Source organism: Gymnogyps californianus, chromosome 5 (genome assembly GCF_018139145.2).
Source record: "Gymnogyps californianus isolate 813 chromosome 5, ASM1813914v2, whole genome shotgun sequence".
Taxonomy (NCBI): domain Eukaryota; kingdom Metazoa; phylum Chordata; class Aves; order Accipitriformes; family Cathartidae; genus Gymnogyps; species Gymnogyps californianus.
In genome coordinates this window covers 4,779,202-4,797,080 of record NC_059475.1, presented here as the reverse complement: position 1 = coordinate 4,797,080, position 17,879 = coordinate 4,779,202, and the positions used below count along the sequence as shown (strand labels likewise).

Here is a 17,879-nt window from a genome sequence, read left to right as displayed (position 1 = left end):
CACATTACTCCCTCCTTTAGTGTGGCTTTAACAGACCTTTAGCTCTAGAGAGACCGTATACAAGATCAACAAGCTACAGAGCACTGCTACAAACTACGTATTAGTTATTTTTCTGACGTGGCTGCCTCCCGCAGCCTGAGTTTGGGCGCTGGCACCCCAGCCCTCCTTCTCCAAGGGGCTCCGCGGGTAGGACCGCGCCTCAAGAGCTCCCTCGGCCGGGCGGGGGGGGGGAAGCGCCGGGACAAACGAAAGCACACCGCGGCCCTCGGGGCTCCCCCCGCCGCCCCACCTGTCGCAGAAGAGGCAGCGGGTCCGCAGGCCCTCCGCAGCGCCTTCCTCCTCCTCCTCCTCCTCCCAGGCCTCCTCCTCGTCGGACAGCTCAGGCATCTCCTCCTCGGCGGGCGGCTCGCCGGCCCCTGTGGAGCTCACAGCAGGGGGCCGTTAACTGACCAGCGGGGGGGGAGAAGGAGGAGAGGGAAAGGAGGGAGAGGAGGAGGAGGAGGAAGAGGAGGCTGCGCGCGCCCAGGTACCCACCTGCGCGAGCAGCACCCGCCGCCCGGGAACCCATGGCCCTGCCGCCGCCCCACGTGTGCCGCTTCCGGGCAGCCGCCCCGCCCCGCCCGCCTACGTCAGCGCGGAGGGGCGGGCCCAAGAGGGTTAGCGCGCCCCCTGGCGGGGCCCTCCGGTCACGGGGAACGGCGTCACCGTTACGAGCGGCGCCGACCGTTGTTTTTCAAACGCCCGGGAGCGGCAGCAGCGGTACCGCCCGCCGCCGCAGGGAGGGGGGGCCGGGGGCGGCGCCATCTTGTGGGGGCCGAGCCGCGGAGCAGGGAGAGGCCGCGGCGTCTCCGTCAGCTCTGCTTCCACCTGTACCCCCCCTCACCGAGGCAGCCTCCGCTGTTAATGCCTGGTAGCCTCCCAGAAGAGGAAAGCAGGCAGATGGATAAAGGTTCTCGCCCTCAGCCAGCCTAAAATGTAAGAGGTTATTTCTGCTTGGAGGTGGAATTGTGCTACGGGTGGCTGGCAGGCGGGTTTCTGTTTCTTACAAACAGCGTGGCTGCGATGGGAGAGTTAAGGGAAATAACACAATAACAAAGTTTTTAAACAAACTTTAGCAACAGGCTTTTATAACTGAGGGCCTCTTTCAAATGCAGAAGTTAAAAAGCGGTTTAAAAAAAATACATAGAAAAACAAAGCTTGAGGGTCATCATCTGAAGAAGACAGTATTTGACATTCTAGGTGGGTTACCAAATACCCTTTGTTTTCTCTCGTCGTTTTGTGCCTCACAGAAACACACATCTTCAGACCCAAACGGTGTTTTTCCGCTGGTTTGCATGGTGCTCGTAAGTAGGACGTGGTGGAGGAAATGCCAAAGCCAGAATTTTTCCAATTTTTACCCTCAAAGTCTATAAATTCACATCTGTGCTACTACAAATACTTCCAAAAATAATGAAATTGCTGTTTCGCCTTGAACCTGACTACCTTATATAATTGCAAGAACAGAGGTATGTTGTGCACCCTGTTGGCACTGGTCTGAATCAGATGGCTAAATACTGTTATTTGTGCGGCATCTCATAACCAAAGAAGGGTACAGTCTATTTCCTAATGTGACATACTTAAGAAATCTCCCATATCTCATCACTGCTGTTAGACAACTGCGCCGGATGTATGTCAAATTAACAAAACAAATGATCCAGCCTTGCAAAGAGTTACAGTCATTTTTAAATAACATCTTGTATTTTTTGATCAAATCAGGTATCTGCGAGTAGGTTAAAAATAATCCTGTTTTCTTCACCCATTCAGTTAGCAAAGTTAGGGTGCCTCTGCCTTGGCACCTCAGTTCAGGAGATCCAACGTGTCCTTTAGAAGCTGATTTGCCAAACTCCCCCGCTTCCCATGCCTTGGTCCACATCACAGCGTGGTCTCACGACGCATCAAATGGGTTCCTGTTTCAAATGAAACTACCAGGCTGCTCCAGGACTGCAGGTCACAGGACCAAACTACAGCTGTTAGCCCAAAGTTAAAATCTTGAAGCATCCAGGTACTGGGTTTTCAGCACCAAATGTTTTGCTACGCTTGCTGTACCACATTACTTGCCAGGGCAGACATGGCAATAGTCTCCTCCCTTTTCATCTCCAATCTTGTTTTTCATAAGAAGCTATTCTACATTATATTTATTTTACAAAGGTTTGACCTGCAACAGCACTCAATCTTCATACGTAGCACGCGGCATAAGTGGAGGTACCGAGTGCTGGTTAGTACATGACAGTTAATTGTTGCTCAACAGCGGGACCACCAGCATTATCATCATCATTGCAGTTTTCGGTCATTTCTAGAGGAGTGGAACCAAGGGCCAGATTCTAGTCTCATTTTTAGAGTGCAAATTCAGTGGTCTTTGCTGAATATAAAAATAGAGAGATTTGAATTGATTAGTAAGAAAAAAAAGGAGGGGGATGCAGAATTCAAGAATGAACCCGAAAGTCTGAATTTACGTGTCAGGATTACAATCTCCGATTTCTAATCTGTACTTGTAAATCAGTCCCACGTAGCTTAATTTTCCCTTTCGCTTACCCTCCTATCTCTCAAAGCTAACAAAGAAGGCTTTTAAGTACAGTACTAATTAAACAGATTAGGCTTGCCTAGTTATAGGCAAATCCAAAGGGACACGAAAAATCTAAATACAGAAACTGATTTTAGATAAGACCAGAATGACAGGTTTGAAAAAGGATCTAAGAGCTACTAAATCAGACTCCTTCACAAATGCTGTTTTGTGTTTCATTTTTAAATTCCGTATCCATTCAGAATTACTTCTATAGGTATGACAAGGTAACACCGATCCTGCAAACACTACTTAGTGGTGTAAACCAATGCTTCTCATGGAATTTTTTTTCCTTACATGGCGACTCAGTACTACTCATTGAATTAGAGTTAGTGCAAAATGCTGGCAAAATACTGCATACCCTTAGCGTACAGAAGAAATCTAGGCAAGTCAGATGCTTCTACCTCATTCTCCTAAAGTAGGGTCTGATCCCATGAAAGAAACAGAAGTGACACGGAATGATAAAACATACTTTTCCTCTACTCTTGCTCAAGCAGCTAATCGCAGAAATAGATTTAACAGCCACTGCTCTGTCAGTAGTGCCCGGGCTGATAGCAGCAAAAGCAGAAACAGCAGCTTCTTTGTGTTTTACTGAAATTCTCCCCCACCGAAGGGGCAAGGGGTCACTGATTGCATAGTCTTTGCTCCATTGCACACCCTCGGCTATTGTTGAGTTCGCTCGGAGAGCAACAGACCGAATGTGCCGCTCAGCCTTGTAACCGAATCTTCTTTTTTATTATTGTGTGAATTAAGATTCTCAATAAATGTAAAGCACCTGTTCATTTGGGGCAGTGTATATAACATGTTGGGTGAAGACTGTATGAAATCCTTGCAGCAGAAGTGTATAACTTACACCGGTACCTCTTGAAATATGATCATCTTTGTTACAATGTCCTAATCCTTGTAAAGGGATTTGCATGGTACAGGAAGATTTACAATGTAATGGATTACGATTTCATAATCCGGGCCAAGGGGAAGAAACTTCAAATATTTACAATTTTTTTCTGAATTTCAAACTTTTTTCCAGATCTGGAAGCACAACACGGGGGAGGCTGTTAGAGGGTGTTCGCACACAAAATATGGTGTCAACATATCGCTTGTGGGCTTTGTTTCATCTGGATTTCCAAGCATGTGTAACTTTATTCTCTACCTGCGTCACTCTTTTGTGACCACAGTGCTTGTCATTATTCAAAAGCAAAGAAAGTATGTCAATAGAAATTGTGTAGGAAGCAAATTAAACACTTTTGAGCAAACTATTATTAAATGGCTATGACTTTACCCTGTGTAAAATATATTAGAAAAAAGAGAGAAAATTTTTAAAAAATAATATTAAGAAACCAAATTACTTCTTAGTCGGTCGTGTAGTCAGAGTTATATTTTTTCAATTTTAACCACTCAAGGTTGCCAACAGAACAGACAACTGCACAGAAACACGAAACTCAAGACTGAAGAGAATTTTTGAAAAGCATTTTCTATCTAGAAAGTCCAAACCATCTGAAACTTTACACTGCACTCCTTGGATACTAAACCCAGCCTGCTACATGTAAGTGCCAAGAATGATGCTCCCAAAAGCACAGAGTGTGATTGCAAATACTCTCTTAAGCTCAGTCCTCCCATCCCAGTTTGTCGCATTTTTTATGAAATTAATGATGCAAACTCTTTGTAGCAAGCAGTCTAAAAGCAGATAGTGGCTTTTTCATTAAGTCTTGAAGATGTGCAGCAATGAGGAGGTTCGCACAAAGCTGTCACTTCCCAGCATCACGCAGCAATGGAAAGTGTAGCTGCAGCAGCGATGGGTGCACCAGGAAGAGGTACAGAAACCTCACGTTTTGCAGAAGGGCATCACTGCAAGTAAAAGATCATTAATGCCAATGATCTCCTTACACCTTTATTACCCTCTCAGCTGAAGGGTGAATTCAGACTCCGTTAAAATAATTAAGAGCTTGGAAAGATTGAAATGAAACATAAATCAGAAAATTTGACTGCCAGTTAGTATACAGAGGGAACAAGCTGTAGTCAAAATAAAAAATACTTTTTATTCTTCAGGAAAAATGAGTGATATTGAAAGCAGAATTGCTAATCTGAATTTACATGCTCAGTCACCATGCTTAGTCAGTTTAAAAGTTTAATAAAATGATGGCCAGATTCCCCTTAATATAATTCTGAACTAAGATAACTGACTAAGATATTTTTCATCTGGGCATAGCCCAGGGGACCCTGTGTAGGGCTCACCCTGAAGGCAGGGTTAGGTTTAAGCTTGAGAGAGAAAGCAAGCCTAGATCTGCAGCTAAAGCGGGGCTGGAAGGGGCTGCCAAAGGAAAGCTTGGGCTGCAAAACGGAATTTTTTCATCTGGGCAGGGGCAGGTTTTGGTTTGTTGGGATATTTTTTATTTGGGGGTTTTTGTTTTCTTTGGTTTGGTTTGGTGATTTGGGGTTTTTTTGTTTTGTTTTTAACCAAAGCTCACCCTGGAACTAGGGTTAGGGTTACATTACAAAGTATGGGACTCAGTATGTTAGGCAGATAATTTTTAGTCCGCTCCATTCTTTGTCTATTTTCTCTGTTTTCACGTTAGAGCAGCATTTCTCAACCTGTCAGAAAGGCAAAGGAAGTACAAATATCCCATTCTCCCCCACTTTCTTGCATCAGATCAGCAAACTGTTTAGATGGGCTGTTTTCTTTCCTCCGATGTTTAGTCCCTATCAGACAGGCTAGTTAAACCAGTGCACTTCAGCGCTACTCAGTCAGCAGCTTTGAGGAACGGCAAATAGCAGGAATGTACAGCCAGAAATGTAGCACTGTTGGTACAAATACTGCGAGTGACCATTTCCAATGAAGGATTGAGCAAAACCAGTCTCTGCAATTAGGGCAAATCTACAGCGGAGAAAAAGGAGTGATACTACCTTGAGATAAAATGTATTTATGCACCTACAGAAGTGCCTCCATAAAATGTGCATTGTGCAGCAGCTTGAGGAACACGGGACAATTTTAGGTGCTACAGACCACGCGGATCCAACTGAGATAACTCCAGTCAGATAATGTTAAAAAAAAAAAATAGATGCTTAGAAAATCTTCAGAGTTACTTTCACTGTTGATGTCCCAAAGGTAAATGCAGATAAAAGTACTCGTAAGCATCTTAAGGGTAAACCAGTGTTCACAGAGAAAGCATCCATAAGTAATTCAGACTTTTCTGTCTGTTAGTATCTGTGTTTCTACAGGGAAAAAATACCTGGACTTAGAGTAAGTGATTGTAAAGATAAGCTACAAAAGAAATCCTATTCCCATTTGAAGTAAAAGGAAGTGTTTACCTTAGAGCACGTCTAAGGTACATGAAATATACATGAAAATATATGATCTCTATTCATTCACAGTAAGAAAACAAGTGAGGACAGGCGGCATTCAGATCACTTAACACGTCAAACTAGTGGAACTATGAAGGCTGTGCGTTAAACCCTCAAAAGCAACTATTCGGCACATAGTGTTTTTTAAATATCTACAAGATATTTAGCGTCACAACAGTGGATGTTAAGCATTTAGCAAACTCTGGATGTAAATACCTAGAGGAGTTACTTTGAAACAAAAGCCCTTCTTGTGAGGGGCTGAGCATCTGAGAACATTAAGTCCACCAGAACCAGCTCTGGTCTGTGTTCATGAGGAGTAACAGACCGAGGACAGTGGAAACTTGAAGTGTGCCAGAAAAAAAGGATCAAATTGTTTGAGCTCGAAGTAGCAGTATCATAGCTGAAGAAAAATTTAGAAATCATAAATGAAAAGAGCATTAGTACATGTTTTCATAGCTATTTAAGGAATCTAGTGCTTAGTGCCTAGATTTCCAAGGGCTTGATAACAGTGTCTTTAAGAGCAGAACTGAAATGCAAGTAGAGGAGGAGTGTGAAATTTTGGAGGTTACAGGCTAATAGGGACCAACAGAAGACAGTCACACTTCTCATGTCTATTACATATGCAGTGTAAATGGTTTACCTTGGTATGAGACTCCAGACCAGTCTCTCCATTTTGATGGATGTAACAAAAATACACGTATTCCTTTGTTCAGCTCCACTTTCCCTAAGTTGTGACTGCCCCAGCAGAATGAGGAACAATATTGATGATCATGAGCAGACAAAAACACGTTGGAAGCCAGAGAAAGAGATAAAAATCAGAAAGTAGAATCAGGCATAGGATCACATCCGTTGACACTGCTTTTCTTGCAAAATCACTTTTACTTTTCGAGCAAAGATGGAAGGGAGCATCCATCACGTTGCATTTTCCAAAAATAAATTTCATAGTTAACTGGGATGAATTCAGTTAGTTGCTTGCAGCAAAGGATGTACTATTCTACTTTCGTTTCTGTATCTAGAAAACTGGAGAGACTTCTACAATGATTTTGACAACATACAGATTGGGAATATTTCAGGAGTTCAAAATTCCAAAAGATTTATTGCAACAGTTCAGTTAAATCTTTGTAGAGGATCTATAAACACAGGATTTCTTCATGTTATTAGTATTGAAAAGATAGTTACTATCTCTGTAACTTCTATTTCATTAGAAGCTGTAAACTTCTAATGAAAACACTTTGCTGGAGAGGATACCAGACAGCTTGGGAAAATTATTTTCTCAGAGACGATCTAGCTACCCCAAAGGCTTCTCCCAGAGGTCCAAAGAATGTAGGAAGGAGGAAAAAGAATGACTTACCCTGCACAAATAATGTAAGTAAACAATAGCAAAATGTAAATGTGCAATCAAATGTTTTTTAAAGCAGGTAAACTAAACTATCTATTGTAAATCAAACAAGGAGTCATTAAGTAGCATTAGGCTAGTGTTTTGATTTTTGTGCCAGCTTGTTACAAGTTCTATTGGTTTAACTTTTTTGTTGACAGATTTTTGCCTCATTTTCAGTTCATTTCACTGAACAAAACTAACATAAAAATGGAAATATCCTTCAGTAAAACTGCAAGTTCTCCTGATAAATATTAATTGCTGCTTCTTTAAAAGGTGCTTGCTTGAGGTATTATGAGTAGTAGCTATGTGTGTTAAATCTCCCATTCTTTGTACCAGCTTCTTTAAAAAAAAAATAAATAAATCAGCCAATGAAAAGTGCGTAGACCGACGCTGTCTCCCTCGGTTAATCCAAGGCCAGTAGAAGGATAATTTGATTAAACTGAGACCCTAATTTATTTAGCTTTAGTTCTGGATCAACCTCTTCTTAATAGAGTGCTGTCGTCTCCAATTGTTTGATGAAAATTAAAGTGACATAAATACCATGGGACTTTTTCAATCTGATTAGTCAGCTAACTTGCATCAATACTACCCCAGCCATCAGGCGCTGGCGTCCTTCCTTTCACCAGCCTTACTAACAACTGACAAGTTCTCCTTGAAGACCAGGCACCCACGCTGCCACTCAGACCCCCACACTTAACCCATCATCCGTCCTCAATGGGTCTTGTTTGACAAGGTGCCCACACCTTTTTCCATTGCTGTTCATCAGACAAAGCTAAATATTGTTTTATTAGCAATCAATAGCCTGTTAATCCCAAACGATTTCACAAATCCACTGAGCTCTCAAGCTGATTATAAACGTTTGGGGTTTTTTTTTAAGCTGCTAAATTTCAGCTGGATTTTCTCCTCTCCTCCCAACGCTCTGCTCTGATACGGGACATTGTAGCTGGTGAGCAAAGCCACAAAAGCAAAAGAGCTCTGTTGTCTGTAATGTTGCCTTTAACTGGATATTTACAAATGTCAAAGTTTCGCAGTTTAAACATGATCAAACCTATGCCACCAAACCCTCAGCAGATTTACTAGCTCCTCCACTTTCAATCCGTCAGTTTGAAACTTAAGCATAAGAGAGCTTCTGAACCTTCCCTTTTCTTTTTACAGCAATATGGTAAATTCTTGCTTAGTCTGTGGGCTGGGGGACTAAGGAGTAAGAGAAAGAGAGAAGTAAGCTTCTTTGATTTACAATATGTAAAATGCTAACAAAGCTAGCCGTTGCACTATTGAACGATGTACCATTCACGTCTAAGTCACAGACATAGGCTTGGGCACGCCTGGTACACTCTGACGATCCCTTTGTTTGCGTGTTGGGTCACGGATATATCTTCCGTGAGGCACAAGGGGAACAGCACTACAAACACGCTTCCTCTTGGATTTACCCATCCTCACTTACGCCTACTGTCTGCCTGCCTTTGCCCTGGAGACGTTGATCATGATAGCTGGTAATATAATAATAGTTCACTTACGTGATGTGGTATAAATCACCAGGTCAAGGAGACAGGCAGTATTGGTAGGCACACGCTGAGCGTAGGAAGCTCCCAGAAACAAGATGCTGACTTTCAAGGCCTGGTGAGCTGGCTTTGCAAGTCTGGGTTATTCTCTGCATGTCCTTGCTGAATTGTTCCTGTAGAATGTGCTCCCCCTGCAACAACAGGGAAAGAAGGGTTGTTGGCAAGCTAATGCCTCAGCGATGTTGTACATACCCAGCCTGAAACAAATCTTGAAATGGGTGGCCTTGACTCTTCAGTACAAGACAGTTAACTCTTGTTGACACTGAAGGAGTTAACTAAAAACCAAAGTGGACTAAACACACATTTTATGCTTTCTGTGCGGGGACTTAGCATACCCAAATTGTGTGTTAAGTAGAAGGGGGAAAGCTATTTCAGCTGACACAATCCTCTGGGATGACTATTGAAACAAAACACAGATTTCCTAAGTCATCAGCCTTGACAACAGAGTACCAGTTCTGAAACAGACTGTAAATGTGAAGTTGCAGAGGCAACATTTCCAATCAGTAACTTCCAAGAGTTGGCACAACTACTGTGAACATATCTGTTCGGAGCATAGTGTTAAAATAGCTCCAAATTTGACTGTTGAAATCTGTTTTAAATGGCTCTTTCATATAAGCTTGGGTCTTTTATGGGCTTATCTCTTCTTTCAACAAATTTTTCTGTTAGGAGAAATATCTATCCTATTAAAAAAATGCATCAAAACACTGGAACATACTGACAAAAAATACACCTACTCATAATTTTCAAAAAAGGTTGACATTTTAAAATCTCAGACATTTTAAATGGAACATGCAAGTTTCTGCCAAGCCAAATAAAGCAGCAACTTCTTGTTACTCTTTCTTTGTCTACTGCGCATGACCCTGTTGCGTTTGCCAGTGGTAAAAATGGGCCTAAAATGTTGAAGAATGTTTTTCAGTTTTGTATTCTCAACAATAAGAATTAACAAGAAACAATATTAAAATTAATACTCACTATAGTAAGTACTTACTGTAGTTTACAATTCCTCTCCAAAACCTGTATTTCTAAGGCCAATGACGGTAACTTTAGAAAATGATTGCTGATTCAAGATTTGAACAACTCTACTGCTCCTGAATTATAGGATAAAGCAATACGTATTTTGTGTCAAACTTTTTACAAGGTTTCAGTGTATTCTCAAGCTGGCTGTTCTGCACAGCAACAATCATGTAGTTCTTCTTTAAAAAATCGTAATTAAGTCTGCGGATGTTGTATTGTGCAATAGCATGCACTGTTTGAAGCAGAAGAAGAGTTTGCTGGTTTTTTGTAAAATTGTTTTTGTGTAATAATGAGGAAAAATGCCATTGGTATCTTAATCTTCATCTAGTCATTCTGTAAGGAGTATTTGAACATCTAAAAACATATAGGGAATGAAACCTGAAAGATTTTCTTTGACAGCATGATAAGAAACGCACCATCATCATAAAGAGGTGCTAAAGACTGAAACTCAGACAGAGTTCTTGCTGCGCTGTGAGGTCTGGGTGTGTCCAGACTGCGGCAGTCTCTATAAGCCAGCTCAGGTATTGAAAGGAGCCTATCCAGAGCAGCACAAAACTCTACACTCTTTAATTTACCCTAATACACCATGGACAGATAGCTTTTCAGTTCTCGCTCAGAATACTTGTCCTAAAAGTTCTTCACTGTTTTGCTTTTAATGCAACGTTTTCTACAGGAAGAAATAATAAATTCATGAATTTATTCAGGAAAGCACAAGATACAAATTTGCAAGTACTGTTTTTGTCTAGCCTATTTTAATTATAGCCTCGACTGTATGTCAAGACTGCAGTGGCTGCATCTACCAAAGCATTTTGTTTTATGTTGGAGCAGCATTATTGTTTTGAAGTGATTCCCATTTCTGATTTGTCATTTGAATCTGCAGACCACTTTTGGTGGACACACACTAGATTCTTTTCAAAAGACGCTAAACCAGAGTCTCCACTCCAGGCGCACACCAAATATGCTCCACAGCAGAACTGAGGGTCTGAACCAGTGACTGGTTATTCAGAGAGTTCCAAACCACAAGTGTGGTGCAGATAATGAATCCAGGGGACCAGACTAAATCTGATCCGGCATATAAACTTCTTGAACTTAGAATCATAGAATCATAGAATGGTTTGGGTTGGAAGGTGCCTCCAAAGGTCATCTAGTCCAACCCCCCTGCAATGAGCAGGGCCATCTTCAACTAGATCAGGTTGCTCAGAGCCCTGTCCAACCTGACCTTGAATGTTTCCAGGGATGGGGCATCTACCACCTCTCTGGGCAACCTGTTCCAGTGTTTCACCACCCTCATCGTACAAAATTTCTTCCTTATATCTAGTCTGAATCTACCCTCTTTTAGTTTAAAACCATTACCCCTTGTCCTGTCGCTACAGGCCCTATTAAAAAGTCTTCCCCCATCTTTCTTATAAGCCCTCTTTAAGTATTGCAAGGCTGAACTTAATGTGGTGTAGATGTAAGAGCTTCTGCATCTCTTGCTTCTGTTTATCGATCTGCTCTTAAGAAACCACTGACTAACGTAAACGTAACATTTTTTGCTGTCAGGCTGAGCGTGCTATTATTCCAGAGCTCTTCCCCAGAGGAATAATCACTGTGCATCATTACAAATTGTCACAATTTAGAGTAATTCCTCTAATGTTTTGCTTGTTGCTAGGGGTCACCTGCCTCTGCAAACTGAGCGTTAGTGTTCATTGATGCTCATGCACTGGTAGAAAATTTAGGTCACCCAACTTGTTTACTGGAACTCTCTGACTGGTAGCCAGATCATACAGCTGGAAGCCAAGGCAGATGCTCAGCAGCTGTTGTCCAAGTTACACGAGCAGGAAGGAGATTTACTGCTTTGCTCAAGTTCTCCAAACCACTGGTTCATTTCTTTGGCAACATTCAGAGCACATTGGAGACAGCAGTTATGCAGTTTTGCCATTAATTGGTCAGGAATTTTTTTCTTAACTGTGGGTTTGGGTAGATATGACTTGGTTTCTTTAACGGCCGTATCATTTGTATGCTGAAGTTTTGTCTTCTGAACTTTAAAACCCGAGAACTGAATAACATGACACACAGAGAAGCTCGAGACCAAATCTAGACCCAGATCCAGGGTAGAATTTGAGCCAACAGGGAAGGTAATTCCCAGGCAGATACATCTGGATATACAGTAACTCAATAAAAATAAAATTGAGTCTCAGTGGTTTTAAAGATAGTGGCTTATGTTGACTTTCAGCTTCCATGTTTAGAAATATCTGACAATAAATAATTCTCCTATTAATATTATTTTCACTTTTGTCCCCTAGAAGAAACCTGTGATTGCAAAACCATGAAAGATTCTGTCTTCAGAAAGCTTCAGAAAATGAGAATTACCACTTTTATGTTACCATTAGAGTAAACCTGGTGCAACTCTATTGAACTAATACTTTGCTAATTTATCCCAAATCTGTCCTCCCCAGCAGCTGTCCTGTTTATCCCTTTTCAGTAACACTGGACAAAGTTCTGCGTTCGGTCTCCTGTTTCCCGCTTTCATTGCCTGCATGCTTTATTTCTGTTCTGTTAGGTGCAGGTCTCTGTGCTTGCCTTCTAGGAACCAACTCATTTTGAAGAGCCATTAGCAAAATATAGTGGTATAATAGAGGGAGGAAAGCCCTACTCAATACATGGCTTGAACTACTTTAATGAGAAAGTGTGTGACCCTCCAGTGAACCCCTGATTTGTATACAGCACCAGAGGGCACTCCGTAAAGAAGCAACAACTTTCTATATCTTCACGTAGATTTTCCCATACTACCTACTTATTCTTGCAGGCCACTATGTTCCCTTTTAAGCGCACCAACTCTCATTTTAAAATGAGTTGCTTTTCTTATTCCTAGCCTTTCATGAAAAGATTGGTCTAGATCTCATTTTTCTAATGCTCAGGAACCATTTTAGTTCTAAACTAGGAGGTGGATGGAGCTGCCGCGCAGGTACAGAGGCAGGGGAGCAACAGAGTTCACAGCTATTGCTGCTCCAGGAGCCTGTGAGCCCGCTCTGCTGCAAGCAGGACGAGGGGAAGGGGCTGCTGGCACAGCCGCCGGCAGGCCAGCCCTCCCAGCCGTGACCCGGGGATATGTGCTGCTACTCAGCATTTCATGTCCCCCGCCAGCTCTGCCAAGCCCTTCGAATGAGCCGCCGGGCTGTTTAATGTAGCTGTACCTGACACAGCCAATGCCACTGGGGTGCGTTGGCTAAACCCTGCGGGCTGTCGTTGCCAGCTCCGGCAGTGGTCATCTGAAGGCTGCAGGGACATCTCTGTGTTGTACATCCTGGTTTTCGGAGGTTTCAGCCTGAGCCCTTCCTTTCTGCTTTCCCGAAATTTCTGAATTTGCTGAACCCAGCATTTGGGGTGGCGAGAAGAAACAACTGGGCAATCTCACACCTGCATTAGGAGCTTTCTACTGCTGGATGTATGGTCAGTGATGGCATTGGAATCCGAACAGCTATAAAATGGTCAGGATCCCTCAAGTCTTTACACAAGGCTTCATTGGAGCCTGAACTGGCTGCCTGTAAAAGGAGAGCATCTTGCAAAATTTCCAAAATGTTTAGGCAATGAATGCATAGTCAGAAAAAACGGTCCAAACAGTTTGGACTGTCCACTTTTTCTGTATGTCTTGGGTGAAACTGAGAGCAGAATCTGCCCTGAGCAGGCAAAATTAATTTGGTTATATGCTCTTCTAAGTAGCCAGGCACAGGAATCGTTTTGTTCTTTTTGTTTAACATTCATGGTCTAAAACTAGACGCTTCCTCTGTACCGGGAACGCGTTTCCCGAAACCTTTTCCTTTTCACACGCAATTTTTCTGCTGTGGACGCAGGAGGGCAGTGCAGTTCTAATTTGGATTCAAACAGCTATGAAGCAGATGGTCTTCGACATAAAGCAAGCTCAGCCCAAGTCTAAGCAAAGCCTCCATTCCAGATAAAGGAGAGTTTTTACTCTTTCCTTCGTTACTACACTTGGCAACCCACCTGTAGTTACACTTTTTAAAATAAATATATCTTCTTCAACCTCTGTGTGCGCAGCAAATATCTGTACTGCCAAAGGAAAAAAAAAAAGGAAAAAAAAGGGGGGGAGGAAAGGGGGGAAAAGGGGGGAAAGGAAAAAAAGGGGAGAAAAGGGGGGAGGAAGAGGGAGGAAATGGGGGAGAAAAGGGGGGAGGAAGAGGGAGGAAGGGGGAGAAGGGGAAAAAGGGGGGGAAGGGAAAAAAGGGGGGAAGGAAGGGGAGGAAATGGGGGAGACGGGGGAGGAAAAGGGGGAGAAGGAGGAAAAGGTGGGGAAGGGGGAAGGGGAGGGAAATGGGGAGAAAAAGGGGGGAGGGAAGGGGGAAAAGAGGGGGAAAGGGTGAGAAGGAAAGGAAAAGGGGGCAAAGGGGGGAAAAGGGGGGGGAAGGGGTGGGGGGAAAAGGGGTGGGCGGAAAAGGGGGAAAAAAGCGGTGGGGGAAGGGGGGGAGAAAAAGGCAGCAAATATTCCCTAAGTGTAAGGAAGTGAATCTATCAGTGCTACTGGGGACCAAATCTTGGAAGGTGCTGATCAGCCGTAATTGCTCTGGGGTCCCGTGCCATCTGTAAGTGCTCAGGCCTCCCCGGGCTGAACTCAAAAGCAGACCAAGCGTGTCTGAAATTGATGTTTCCAAAGGCACCGAGTAACGGCTCTGCGAGATAAAGCTCTTCAAGCTTCTTCCAGACTGCAGTCGGTATTAACGTGTAACAAATACGCTGAACACCGATTTCAACAAGGCAGGGGTTAGTGCAGTAGCCTCTCACCCGTAGCGAAGGGAGCTTATCCTGGGTTTGAGATTAAAATAAAATAGATAGAGTTGCTTTTTTACGTGTCTCTCGGTCTTTTTCAACACCTTAAAAACAGCTGTATAACACAGGATAGGCAGAGCCTATCAAAAGACTTTAGGTCTGTAATAAAAAGGCAGTGCTAGAGGATGCCAGTGTACTGAATTTATGGGGGGGCAAAACCTCATTGCTAATGGAATTAATTGCTTACTGGAAATGAAGACTAAAAGCTCTGCCCACAATTTAACGTCATCTTCAACAGGGAATTAAAAGGTCGTGGTATGGATCAAAAAGCCAAAACTGCAACTCGTAAACTAAACTGAAAAAGAGGGCAAATTTCCACAGGCAAACTCTGGTTTCACAGATTTTGTTTCTCCTGTCAGTGAAGGCTTTTGGTTTCTCCCCATAATGCTCTCCTCAAGCTTTGTTGATCTGTCTGGCGCTGGAAGTGCTAGCGTACTCGTTTGGTGCATTGCATTTATCTGCGGTACACATAAACAAGCTGCTGGACTCAAAGGCATCAAAAAAAGTCAAGTCAGGATGCCAACTCATGTACACCTCTAAATATACCTTAGAAATTTTACTTCAGGTAGAAACAGGAGGTGCATGGTTTTAAAATGTGTGAAATAGATAAAGGAAATAACCACTTTAAAAATAAATAAATAAAAAAAGATTAGTGATTATTTTTTCCTGGTAAGCCTTTCAGCAGATTTGGTCTGATCCCTTCTGGTGGGTCAGCCTCCTCGTTCAAATTTCCTCTGTAAAATGTATTTCCACTGTCACATTCTGTTTATTTTAGTATATTCATTTCACAGTGGTGCTTTCAACCAGATACCCTAGTGAAAAGGCATTTTGCAAACTAAATGACTAATACCAGCCAAACAATATAGTCACTGAAGTAAATGAGTAGTTTGGGGCAATAAAGATTGCCCTGTTTGGTGCAATAATTGGGGTTTTTTTAAGCACATCCTTTTTTTCCCAGCACACTGAGGCAAAGTCAACAATTTAGCATGAACAAAAGTCTGTTGTTAGCAGGATACTGACTTCAATCAGGCTCTTACCTTGTGCGGAACCTGAGGCATGGGGTGTTTCTGAAACCTCCCCAGCACCGCTCAAGGTCTGGATCCCATCACGTCCACGGTGCTGAGGAACCTTTGGAGCACATGGCTACACGAGATGGGTGATATTTTACCAGTGGTACTGCACAGCATGCACAGCACACAGTGGCGTTACAGAAGATCTCACAGAATCTGTTGTAGCCACATCAGCAGAGAAGTTTTTGTGCTGAAATACTTCTTAATCAGGAATATGTTTTCATTAAATTCTGTAGGTCATCCATTTGTGGCACGTCCTAGTCTTCTTCTGTTTGAGCCTTTTCATGGATGGTTTTGTTCCTTGGGAATATATATACACATAGAGACATATACAGCAATTTTAGAAATCATTGATGATGTCTGTGGCCATTATTTTATACTGTTATTTTATGAGCATTTCTAGCTAATATTTTAGTGAGCTGCATTATATCGTAGTATATATGTCTGTATTTACTTTTTCTGTATTTCAAATTTCAGCTTACTAAGTATTAAGACTGAAGTGTTGTCAAGAAATCACATGGTCGTGCAGTACATTTCATTTTGGCTCCTCGGTTCAGCTCCAGCATGAAGCAACATTATGATTTGTTAAAGGCAGATAAAAAAATAAATCGAGTAGTTTCAAGTAGTTATTCCAATCAGGTAAGAAAAAAATAAATAGAAGACATACTAGTAGAATAATCACCTTTACAAACACTCCAAAAAATATTTAAAAAAAAAATAAATTTTGTTTCTGACAAAAGAGGAGGTAGCCTGCTTCTGTTTCTGGTTTCCCGTTCCTACTACACCCTAACACGTTCCCCATATGAATGAAAACCTAATTCATCTGAAAACTAAACCTGCAAAAAATGGATCAGCCAGGCTGGTCTCTGCACTGGCCTCAACGTGTGGCTAAAAACGTGCTGGTAAAGGAGGAGAGGTGGGATGGTGCTGCTAAGGGCAGGGAGGGAGGGAGGAACTGCTCTTGTGAGCAGCATCTTCCATTCGGACTGGTGTAAACCTGAGGCAGTAACCTGAGACCAGCTTCCACTGAATTCAAGGGAGTCACAGCGCTCTGAGGGCCTTTCCCTGGTGCCACTTTCTTATAAAGTCTTTCAAGAAAATACTAGATCCATTAAAAAAAATCAATTTGAAAATATTGAGGTAATAACACAGCGTGTATACCTTTTTCTGAAGTCATACTTTTCCAATGAAGGCGTATGTGACATAAAAAAGGGAAAAAATGGCTAAAAGTCAAGTGGCAAAAGAAAAATCACAGCAAAATCAAGAACCTCCAAGGAAAAAAAAAAAGATGACTGAAATTGAGAAGATGCGCTTCAAAAAGAAATACTTTAAGAAACAACTAAAAAGCATTTATGGAGCGGATACTTTGGAACTCAGTTGCACTGGTATAAAAATACGGAGCAGCTCCCTCTGCCTTTCCTTTTGTAACAGGTTTATCATGTGCAAAGCTAACAAAATAATCAAAGCAGTCACTAGAAAGTTATAAATAAATTTTGAAAAGGAAGGACCCACAGAATATTAGTAGTTTGAAAGAATTACATTCTTCAGTGGGATGCTAGAATTTTTTAATCTGCATTCCTATCAATATATGTGTTACTCACCACTACAATATATACCGCTAATTAATGTAATCTATGTAGCTACTTACGTAGCCAATACCATTGCAATTAATAAGTACTAACCTATAAAATCTATAAAGCCTTTTGAATTTTGACTAAAACCATCTTGTCAAAAACAATACAAGAACTTATACACAGCAAAAAGTATACAGCAAAACATTTGCAATTCAGTTACCTCAGTATTGTATTTTTTCAGCAAATTAAGTTTTTGTATTTTCTCAGAAAAATAGTGATGTCTCTGTGCTTCCCCCCCCCAGATAGCAAGCATAAAAGTAAAGGAAATTTGATCGAGTTCACACAGAATCTTCATTAACATTGGTTTCAGCTGCAATTATCTACTAAAGGATTTTCTTTTCTTCCGTATTAATGCAGCTGACTGTGGAAAAATAATGTTTTCACTGTTACTGGGTTGATTTTGGAAAATTCTAAAGGTGGCAGGGTGGCAGGACTAGATTTTGGGCTAGATCATCCTTA

At 42.0% G+C, this 17,879-nt stretch overlaps 1 protein-coding gene and 1 long non-coding RNA gene across 3 annotated transcripts in view; both read right to left on the bottom strand.

Annotated features, from left to right (window-relative positions):
* Nucleotides 1-577, bottom strand: part of PRMT3 (protein arginine methyltransferase 3) — a 67,971-nt gene extending 67,394 nt beyond the window's left edge. Inside the window, exons 1-2 of the mRNA XM_050897201.1 lie at nt 535-577; nt 290-416 (exon numbers count right to left, since the gene is read on the bottom strand). Coding sequence (XP_050753158.1) covers nt 290-416; nt 535-568 — 161 coding nt within the window. The 5' untranslated portion in view covers nt 569-577. The remainder of the gene's footprint in view (nt 1-289; nt 417-534) is intronic.
* Nucleotides 578-1,104: 527 nt separating this feature from the next.
* On the bottom strand, nt 1,105-16,072 carry LOC127016960 (uncharacterized). 2 transcript variants are annotated; one of them, XR_007766533.1, is made up of 4 exons: nt 15,754-16,072; nt 8,834-9,009; nt 6,579-6,673; nt 1,105-2,398 (listed from the first exon to the last, which is right to left on the bottom strand). It is a non-coding gene; the product is annotated as an uncharacterized LOC127016960 (long non-coding RNA). The 2 variants fall into 2 exon arrangements; XR_007766534.1 differs by lacking the exon at nt 6,579-6,673.
* Nucleotides 16,073-17,879: the final 1,807 nt, after the last annotated feature.